This window comes from Triticum urartu, chromosome 4A (assembly GCF_056163025.1).
Source record: "Triticum urartu cultivar PI428250 chromosome 4A, HENAU_Tu73, whole genome shotgun sequence".
Taxonomy (NCBI): Eukaryota; Viridiplantae; Streptophyta; class Magnoliopsida; order Poales; family Poaceae; genus Triticum; species Triticum urartu.
The window spans coordinates 58,957,625-58,968,007 of NC_141876.1; the positions used below are offsets into that span (position 1 = coordinate 58,957,625).

Genomic DNA, 10,383 nt, shown 5'->3' on the forward strand with positions numbered 1-10,383 from the left:
TGGTGATAGGATTTGGGTTCCTGGCGATGATTGGGTTTGGGTTTCTGTTCGCTGGATGATGGGATCGCTACATGATGATAAAAGGCTAGGCTTTGTATACCATGTTAGAATCTATGAAGCGTTCCTTCTCTCCCAAAGAAGAGCCGCGTGTGTATATTTATTGAGGCTGAAATCCTTGTCTGGAGTACAAGAGAGGAGGAGATCGATCCAGTCATTACAGAGAAAGAGAGATAGATTCAGATACGAGGGAAGATAGTTGAGATTACATGGCGTGAATAAATCAAACTCTAACACAATAAACTATAGAGCAGATAAAGGAGATGAAAAGTGCATGATCATATTGCTGCCAGTTTTGTAACTTGAGGAGGAGATGTTGGAAAGGAAAAGTACACAGGAGGAGAGGTGTCTGGTGCATCGGTCTTTTGCCACACATCGCCCGCTTTAACACAACGTATCGCATGGGAGCTAGGCCGATGTGTGGCAAAACCGTTTTGGAGCCCGGCCTCCAATGGGGCCTCCAAATTCAAAATTCAAATTTCATCAAAATTCATGTTTTTATGTTTCAATAATTCTGAAAAAGGTACATACATGAAGGCATAGCACACATGTGTGTAAATTTTCAGGGCAAAATACGATGAAATGAGGGAAGAAGGTTGGAGAAAGAGGCTCGGCGGCGTTCCGTGCCTTCGCCCTCGCACGGCGTTTCGTACCTTCGCCCTCACACGAGAGGCATGCCGGTCCTCGACCCTGGACTTGCCATCGCACCTGGGGCACCCGGCGCATCCAAGGTAGCGCACATTGGCGTTGTTGACCTTGGACTATGAGCAGAATATCCCCGGGATGATGGCACAACACAGGAGTTGCACGGCCAGACTGGGTCCATCCGGGGTGGAGCGCTTATTCCTCCAGCCACCTCCCGTCGACTTAGGATCTGCCACGATCGCGTGCCTTGAGCCACCGACGCCGGCTTATCCAAGCCCCTCTTGCACGGACGCAATGGATTCCCGTTGTCACGACTCGGACGGTGAAGCTCGAGCGAATTTCTACCGGGACCGGCGGAGAGTTGGGCGAACGACAAACTCCTCGTCCCGACAGGGGACAAGGTCCCAGTCGATGGATCCAAAGTTGCTGGACTCGGATCCGCTGCCCACCATGTAGAAGAGGAGGTAAGGACGAGGGATGGAGTGGACTGAGAGTGAAGTGGAGTGGGAGGTGGGGTTTCATCCAGATGCAGATAGATAGGTTATATTTGTAGGGTCGGGTGGGTTAACATGGGCCAAATTTGATGTAGCACACATGTGCAGGCCTCTATATATCGACCTCGATTATGAACTCGTAATGGTGTGCCAGTCAGCCTGGGCATCTAGAAATACTCCTAAAGAAAATCTAGAAACAGGTTAAAAGGTCCTGTTGGGTAGTATTTTTGTGACTGGTCTTTGATCGGGCCATCCGTCATGACATACAGGGAGGGAGGGATACTTCAGCTGTAGATCGAAAAGAGCAAATGGAGGACGGGCTCCACGGTGGACTTAAAAAAAGCATATTTCCACATTACAAAAAAAATCGATTTTTTTACATACACAAATACATGTATAACACATCCAGAAAAAATTTCATAACAATATACTTTAATATGTGGTGTACAACATACATGAAAATGGGCCATTTTTATTGTTTTGGGCCGGGTTTTTTTTCATGCAGCTTGCAAATCATAATATTTTTGAACGAAATTTTACAAATCCATCACGAATATGTATAAGTTTTCACAGAATTTTTTCGATTTTTTTGAACTTGAAAATATTATCATTTTTGAATATATATTGAAATAAAATCCACCAATGTACCCGTCCACCGAAACTACTCTACTCTACTCGGGTCCGTATTGTACCCACCCATCAGACCGGACGAACCAATCGCCTGCAAATTGCCTTGTTCGGCGCGTCAGTCGAGGGTGCATACACACACTCCGCAAGTGCCACCCAGAACCGAATCTCCTCCGCTGCAGCCGCAAGCAGCGACAGCCCCGGCGAGGCGGCGACTGAGGAGAGGAGGGGCTGCTGACAGCGGGATCGAGCGATGACAGGTGAGCCCAGCGCCCAATGGAGTCTCTCCACGTGTCTCCCCACCTGACCGGAGGAGCCGTCTGTCCTTGCAGCTGTCCGGCGGCAGGCGGCGGCGAAGCGGGGCGGAGGCGGCGCGGCCGGGAAGAACGCATGGCTGGCGGCGGACGGGAGCAAGAGGTGGGGGGAGAAGTTCTTCCTGCTGTACACGCCCTTCTGGCTCACGCTCTGCCTCGGCGTCGTCGTCCCCTTCAAGCTCTACGAGGTACTACCAGCGCTAGCCGCCCTCGCCTGCTGGTCGATCGATCTCATCCTGGGAGCGTTTTGGTGGATCCTAAAGCGAAGATGGGATCCTGAGAGAAAGATTCGATCTTGCTGATTTGTTTTGTAGCGACTGGATCAACTATCTTCTTCCTCTTATATAAGCATTCCTGTATTTTTTTTATTGTGGTGATGTGCAGAGTTTCACGGAGCTGGAATATCTGGTTCTTGGATTGGTGTCAACCGTGCCTGCCTTTCTCATCCCTCTGTTCCTCGTAGGAAAGGTAATTTGGCACCCTCCTTCTAGGCTTCTACTCACTCGTCAGATCAACTTCTGAAGATCTGTTCGACGTGACATTCAGTCTTCAGAGGTTAACCGTGTCCCCATGATTACTCTTCGTAGCAAAGAAAGGGCGGTATCTGCGCAGCAGTATTACTGTTTCACCAAATTCAGGTGTCCGCTGTTAAGTGAGAATGGAGAAACATTGTAGTAGTATGCATAAACATAGACATTAACATTTTATCGCAATTAAGATGACAACTAGAGTTGAGAAAACATTTTATAATACTGCACCATTATGATGGAAGAGCAGGAGGGTTGTCTCGGCAAGTCAGCTTCTCCATTAGGATGGGCTCCTCTCACTTGCAGCTCTCTTATCCGAGCTTCAGTTTTGCATTGCATCTTTTCCCTTCTGATCTGTCTTCCTATTTTCGGTCATAAACTATATCTTCTTAATTTGGTCCATAAAGGATGCAAATTTGAGCTTATTATGTTACTCTTGTACTGGTGTGTACACCAATCATATATTTGAAAGTTAAGTTGATTTTTTTCTCCATTTCAGGCAGATAGTATTAGAAGTTTAAAAGATCGTTACTGGGTCAAGGTATGTATTTTCAGTGTGGATCTTTTGTAAGCCAATTTGTTCCAGAAATGAACACTGTCCCGGAAAGCCCCACAGTTGTATGTAATATGATTCTGTTATATAGACCTGGAGGATTATATTTTTCACTACAATTATACTGTACTCAGATTTAACTTTGACCTACAGAAATTTAAAAGTGCTTGTATAACAATTTATGTATCAAGCGTTTACCATATTTTTGCCAAGTGACACTCATGAAAGCTTTTGTAATATAAACTCAGCAAGCTACACTGTATGAACAAACACTAGTGATATATTATCTTCAGTTACGACAGTACTTACTTTGTTGCTAAACTACTAATACAGGTATAATGAGCAGCACTTCTCATTGTCTATGGACTTAGTTTTATTTGGTAATGCATTTTCTCACATTATCTCTTCGAAACTGTTTGCTAAATCCATGATACATCTTTCAATTGCAGGCTAATGTTTGGATTATAATTTTCAGTTATGTCGGTAACTACTTTTGGACGCATTACTTTTTCACAGTTCTTGGTGCGTCATATACTTTTCCATCATGGAGGATGAATAATGTAAGATCCTGTTCACACAAGGGATGGATGGGTGGAGAAATTTCACTGAGAGTGCTACTCTTTACAAATATTTTATTTTGTCAGATACATGTTCTTTTTACTTACTATACCTGTAACATATTTTTGTGGAATACTACTATAAAGTCAATCAAATTGTCTCATTTCATAGCTTTGTTCCCACTTCATATATCCCCTTCCATCATTTCTCTTCTGCAAATTAGGGGTTAATAGCAGGGTTGAAGTTTCTGCATATTAGTTGAGTACCACATGCTGATGGTATCATTCATCAATTCAGATTTTATATTTAATTTAAAACTTTGTTTGGTTGCTACATAGTTTCCGTTATGTTATGTACATTATTGACACAAATCAGATACATATCTGTTGCAACCCTTCTATTGTAACTCTGTAGTGCATCTGTGGGATAGTAACTAGTTATTCAAATGTGCTACACTAATTCTACTAATTTGTTTCAATGCTTAATGATTTTCTTCATGTTTCAGGTACCCCATACAACATTTCTCCTGACCCATGCCTGCTTCTTATTTTATCACATGGCATCAAATATGACACTTCGTAGATTACGTCACTCTACAGCTCACCTGCCACAGTCTATTCGGTGGTTGTTTGAAGCCGCGTGGATTTTAGCACTCTCATACTTCATTGCATACTTGGAGACCCTAGCCATTGCAAATGTATGTTCCAGCATATATTTCTTGATGCATAGAGTGCTATGAATATTATGAGATTTTTCTCCCCAGTCTACTAATATTTAACTTTCATCTGCTTGCGTACAGTGGTGATCATCAATATTTTGTGCCTTAATTCTAGAGTACAAACTATTTTGATTGAATCCAATCTTTTATTACTTTTTGTGTGTGTGTGTCTCATGCAGCTCAATTGCACAGAACCCATCTACTCTAACTATGTATCCTGCTGGACTAGGTAGATAACAGAGAACATGCAGACAATGCCTTTGAATCTCTAGTTATGGGCAAGTGTGGATAAGAACTTCTAGGCAATCCTTGATATCTCCTAATTTTAAGTGCTAGGTCATATCAAGTTTGTACGTATTGTCCCTTAAAATATAAATCAGTGGTAGCTTGTGCAATGCTTTCGACACATGTTCTACTGTTCACTGTGCGGGCATTGTGAGCCTGGAATCAGTTCTCTGATGCACCTGGAAGCAACTAGGTAAATATAGTCAAATAGTTTATACTTACATACAAAACAGATGTCATACGTAAATAAATTTCAAACAGTGCCCAGTTATTGACACTTAACATTTCGAGGAAATTACTGCTTCGTATTTTGGTTGCCTGACATGGGGAAATCTTTAGTTCCTAATGTAGATTGTATCATCTATTTGACTAAGATTCATCTACCTTATGTCCCACGAATTAAACGCTGTAGTGATTTTCTTCGTGTAGTGTTTACATTTTTTCTGTAACCAGAGTTTTTTCTATCAGTCTTGTTTATTTTTCAATGCATCAGAATTTCGTAAGGTACTTGGGAAAATTAAATAAAGCAAAACATTCTACCCCCATGTTGCAACTATTTTGTAGCATCACATCAAATTGTATCACGAAGTTATGTTATACACAACCACAGTATGTCATTATTTGTGATGTACATACAGTTGATGTTGTTTTCACTTTTCAGTGATGCTATCCAGAAAGCTAAATGTTTCCTTGCTTATACGTACTAAATTTTTTCTGCTTCTGCATCCTTTTTCTATTTGTGAATGAAGCCAAGATACTACATTCCTGATGTTAAAATTGACCTTGCAGTTTCCATATTACGAATTCGTCGATCGGGACATAATGTACAAAGTTGGATCATTGTTTTATGCAATTTACTTCCTCGTCAGCTTTCCGATGTTCTCAAGGTAAAACTTGTCTGAATTTAGTCTCCTTTTCTCCTCTTTCTGCTATGACTTTATCCATCGAGCTCATTGTTAAACAGCAATATCTGGTTCTGAACTCTGTCAATGCTTGCCAAAACATTTAAGCTTTTCTCTAGCTGGCTATATTAAACATCGGTATATTGAATAACCAAAATAATATAGTTCTGAATTCCAACAACCTACTTCATTCGCATCATCGCAGTTGGGTGCATAGGCTTCTCACTGTTTTCTCTTTACCTAGTTCTCAATCTCATAATCCATATTCAACTCTGTGTAACTCTTATTTGGCATTTTCAGGATCGACGAAAAAGCAGAGAAGTGGGACCTTCCCAGGGTGGCCGTCGATGCTCTGGGCGCAGCCATGCTCGTCACAATAATACTCGATTTATGGCGCATATTTCTGGGGCCAATCGTACCCATCCCCGAATCAAGACGGTGCGCACAGCCGGGGCTTGCATGGTTCCATGCGCAGAATGAAAGCGTCTAATCCAGGAACAACATGAATTCTTCTGTTCCCACATGTACCGTCGACCCCAGCCATTGCCGCTGTCCTTCAAGAGTGTTCGCCTCTCCATTGGAGGGATGAAAACTGCTGATTAATGGATCGATTTGTTGTCTGCATGTAGTATTTGCTTCGTGCGTGCGAATAGCGAACTGGTAATTTGTAAGTTCAGCCTGATCTTAGAACCTGTTTTGAATAAGCTAGTGGCAATGAAGATTTGATGTCAGCCAGAAAGTGATTCTTGACGCAGCACGGTCTGTGTGCGGCTCGAAAGTAGCCTTCGGGGTGCTTGGGGCATGCATGTCTAATACTCGGGTCTCCTTTGATTGACAGGAATTTTGTAGAATTCTAAAGGATAGGAATTTTATAGAAAAAAGAATCCTTTGAAGCCCTTTGGTTTGTAGGAATGAATTTCTATTCATACATGGGATATGAGTCAAGCCTTCACATTTCAAAGAAAAAACATTAGCCTAGACTCGAGTGAAAAAATTCCTAGCCTACGCGTGGCCGAGGGGCAGCTCCCCGAGTTGTTGCCGGCGTCGGATGTGTTACCGTCCTAGATGCAGTCGCTGGACCTATGATCGTCCAGCAACGGGCATGTTGTATCCGTGCAACACCTCGGCACTAAGTGGGAAGTTGGGGTGGGCTGGCGGGTTAATGTAATGATGTTGTATCCGTGCAACACCTCGGCCAAGAGGCCGGAGAGCTGGCGCGGGCTTCAGGTGCAGAGTGTCGATGATGAAACCTCATATCGCTTCGCTTGGGAGCCCAGAGCGAGGGCTATGGATGCAGACTCCAAAGCGTGCTCGGGAGCAGTGTCCATTGCCCGGAGAAGTGGTGGGATGTGAAGGCGGATGCCACCAATAGCGGTTGATGCCGAACTCAAGGTTTCTGAAGAAGAGGGCTCTGATGGGGGGTGGGTGGTGGGTTTGGTGTAGAGTCGACCCGTCTCATCCACAAACAAAGGTGAGGGAGTCAAAGATGACTTTGGCCCGACATGAATACGCAGGCTGAAAGTTGATATCCAATCTGGGCTACATCTCTGATCAACGCAACTCGCGCCTGGCGCGCCAACTCCCCATTTAGTCCCGATCTGGTGGTGCGCAGGACTAGTAGTATCAGACGGGATCACTCACGGAGGGTTTACCCAAGTTCGGACCCTCATCATGGAGGTAACATCCCACTCCTGTTTTGGTTATTGATTGATGAGGAAAATGCCTCGTGTGAGAGGGTCACAATATGCATAGTGATGTTGTTATCGAGACTACGAATGGTATAACATGCCTCGAACTACCCTTGGTCTCGCCTTATAAAGGGCAACGAGACCTAAGATTACAAGTTTGCTAACTGACCTAAGGTCCAGGCCGATGAGGGGTTCTTGACTTGCACGTCAAGATGAGAATCTTCCAAAAGGAGGGCTCGAGGAACCCTGACCATACCTTTGCTTGTTGGGTCTTGAGGTCAGCCCACTGACCGACTTTCCAGCTGATGGGCCACCCCAGTATAATAAACTATCGATGTGCTTTGTCGTGTCGTTCTTCATTCATGGAGCCTTTTATTCTGCTGGCCTCTATTTTTGGAGGTGATGGCAGTATCTGGAAGACAACAATGTACCCTCCCTTCGGCAAAGAAGTAGCACGACATCCCTCCCCCACACCCACGGCATAAAAAATCAGCGACTAGCACCACCCCTTTCACACGAGCACCGACAATAAGAAAAACTCACCGCGATGCATATATAGTCCATACACACTACACATCGCTTGCAATTGGGCCCAACAACCATATATAGTCGGACAATCCACTTACAGCCAGGCCCTAAGCGCCGCCCAGCCCCACTGCACCACAACTCCCTCTCTAGGGAGCTTAGTAGTTGTAGTAAGTGACTCGTCGATCAAGTGGGGAGAGATTGGGCTGGTATGCATGTGGGCCATATGTTTAGTTGGTTCCATATGCCATAGGGGTTTGATTGTTGTTTGACGATAGGATTGGTAAATCTGATTTGGCGAGTGCAACTCATACACAACGCCCACACGTTGCCGAGCGATAGCTTGTAATGGGCAAACCTATTAGCCTCCACCCTGTTTTGTTTTTTGGGACTTCTTACCTATTTTAAAAATACATATTTGCCCCTTTTTCAACTCTTTTTTACTTTTACTTTCTTTTTTTGCTATAAAATCATGATTTTTTGAAAATGTTGTAATTTTTTAAATTCATAAATACTTGTTCAATTCATGAATATTTTTTCAATTTCATGAACTTATTTCAAATTAATTATTTTTTTAACTCTGCAAACTTTTTATAATCTACAAAAAGCAGAGGTTGTTTTTTTCTGTTTCCGGAACAATATTATTTTTTGAGAATCATTTCTTGAACTAGTAAGAGCAAATAGATGATGTAAAATACACCATCAAATTAAAATTTACATCACCAAAAAATGGGTTTTTACATCATAAAAAAATCTCTAACTTCAACAAATGACCTCCAACTCCAAATGTAAAATTTACGTCACCGCGGAGGCGGCCATGGTGAGGTGCACCTCAGCGGTGATTAGTGGCCGCCGGGTCTGAGGAGGCGTCCATGAGGTCCGTTGGCGGCAGTTAGGGCTGCGCGCGTTTTGGTCGAGTGATGCAAATTTGCATCACTTGATGCCCTATTTTACATCACGAGCAAATCTCGAGTAAAACAAAATTACATCCTGTTGGAGCAGCGTTTTTGTGCCTTGATGATGTGAAAATAATATTTTACATCTACATTATTAATCGGAGTTGCTCTTTTTTAGGGATTATTGGAGATGCTCTAATTGGCTTCCATGAGAGAAGAACGATGACAGCGGTGCGCCTTTGGCTCGTTCCAGTTATCGTAGTCGTTATTAGGTGGTCTACAGGCTTGGATGTAATTTTTGTTACTTCTCATGTTCTTTATGCTGCCATGATATTTGATGAATACCAGATCTGAGTTTTTTTCTGAAAAAAAACTGCCTGTTTTTTTCATGAACAGTGATGGAGCGAACGAGTGAGTGGCGACCGAGCCAGTGCCTACAAACCAAAGGGTCCTCTTCAGTGCGCACGCACGCAAGCAACCCAAACCCCTGACGCCGAGGATAGGATTTTGCTCCTCCCCCAAATCCCTCCGGCCATGGCCTCCTTCCCGCTGGCATCCGCCGCCCGTTCCCTCCCCACCATAGCGTCGCACCTCCCGGCAGCCGCGACCACCCGCAGCGTCTCCATCCCGGCCTCCCCCGTCCCCGCGGCGAAGAACGCCGCCTCCTGCAGCCTCAACACCAGGAGCCGCCGCAGGCCAGCCGTTCGACGGAACGCCGCGGAGACCTACGTGCCAGGCTCCGGCAAGTACATCGCGCCGGACTACCTCGTGAAGAAGGTGTCGGCCAGGGAGCTGGAGGAGCTCGTCAGGGGGGAGCGGAAGGTGCCGCTCATCGTGGATTTCTACGCCACCTGGTGCGGGCCGTGCGTGCTCATGGCGCAGGACGTCGAGACGCTTGCGGTCGAGTACGAGGACAGCGCCTTGTTTGTCAAGGTGGACACGGACGAGGAGTACGAGTTCGCGAGGGATATGCAGGTACGGGGACTGCCCACGCTGTATTTCTTCAGCCCGGATCAGGGCAAGGACGCCGTTAGGACCGAGGGGCTGATTCCTATTGAAATGGTCAGGAACATCATCGAAAACGAGCTGTGAGTTTTGTCTGGGCAACGTAGTGTCTGTAGTAGCTACATTATTTAGCTGAGTCTTGTAGTAGTGATTAGTATTTCTTTAGGTGCAGCCTGCGGTGGTTGATTCGAGCTTTGTGTTGCTGTTCGGCCGCAGGTTCGCGTATGCAAGATCTGCATGAGCAGAATGTAGCATCAGGGTTTGAGCCTGAGACTAACAAATTGGTTCTCTATTGCACTATTCTTGTGTGCTTTGTCATTGAGAGCATGATTGGCTTGCTGCCAATATTTGGCTAGCCTTGCACCGTCGGCGGTTGTGCTGATAGGTTCATCTCGTCTCTATTTCCTGGTGGTTAAACAGTCAGTCACGTCTCCCATTACCTGTGTTATGTGCATTTTCCAGTTCGTTGGCGGTTGTTCTATGCGGATTTGGTTGGTTTATATGCTTTGCACGCGATGTGTTTGTTGTTCTTCCAAATGTGGATACGGTGGTGTTGTAGTTCATAGACGTGTGATGCTGCATGTACTTG

General features: G+C 44.7%; 2 protein-coding genes across 2 annotated transcripts; both read left to right on the forward strand.

Moving 5' to 3' along the window:
- Window positions 1-1,876: 1,876 nt before the first annotated feature.
- Window positions 1,877-6,419, forward strand: CPI1 (cyclopropyl isomerase). Its single transcript, XM_048713651.2, has 8 exons — window positions 1,877-2,083; window positions 2,156-2,325; window positions 2,522-2,605; window positions 3,164-3,205; window positions 3,667-3,777; window positions 4,281-4,472; window positions 5,568-5,665; window positions 5,981-6,419. Exons 1-8 carry the CDS (start codon window positions 2,077-2,079, stop codon window positions 6,168-6,170), a joined length of 894 nt encoding a protein of 297 aa, XP_048569608.2. The 5' UTR covers window positions 1,877-2,076; the 3' UTR covers window positions 6,171-6,419.
- Window positions 6,420-9,216: 2,797 nt separating this feature from the next.
- LOC125550621 (Thioredoxin z) lies at window positions 9,217-10,158 on the forward strand. The gene has a single exon (XM_048713650.2). The coding sequence runs from the start codon at window positions 9,324-9,326 to the stop codon at window positions 9,879-9,881; it is 558 nt and encodes a 185-aa protein (XP_048569607.1). The 5' UTR covers window positions 9,217-9,323; the 3' UTR covers window positions 9,882-10,158.
- Window positions 10,159-10,383: the final 225 nt, after the last annotated feature.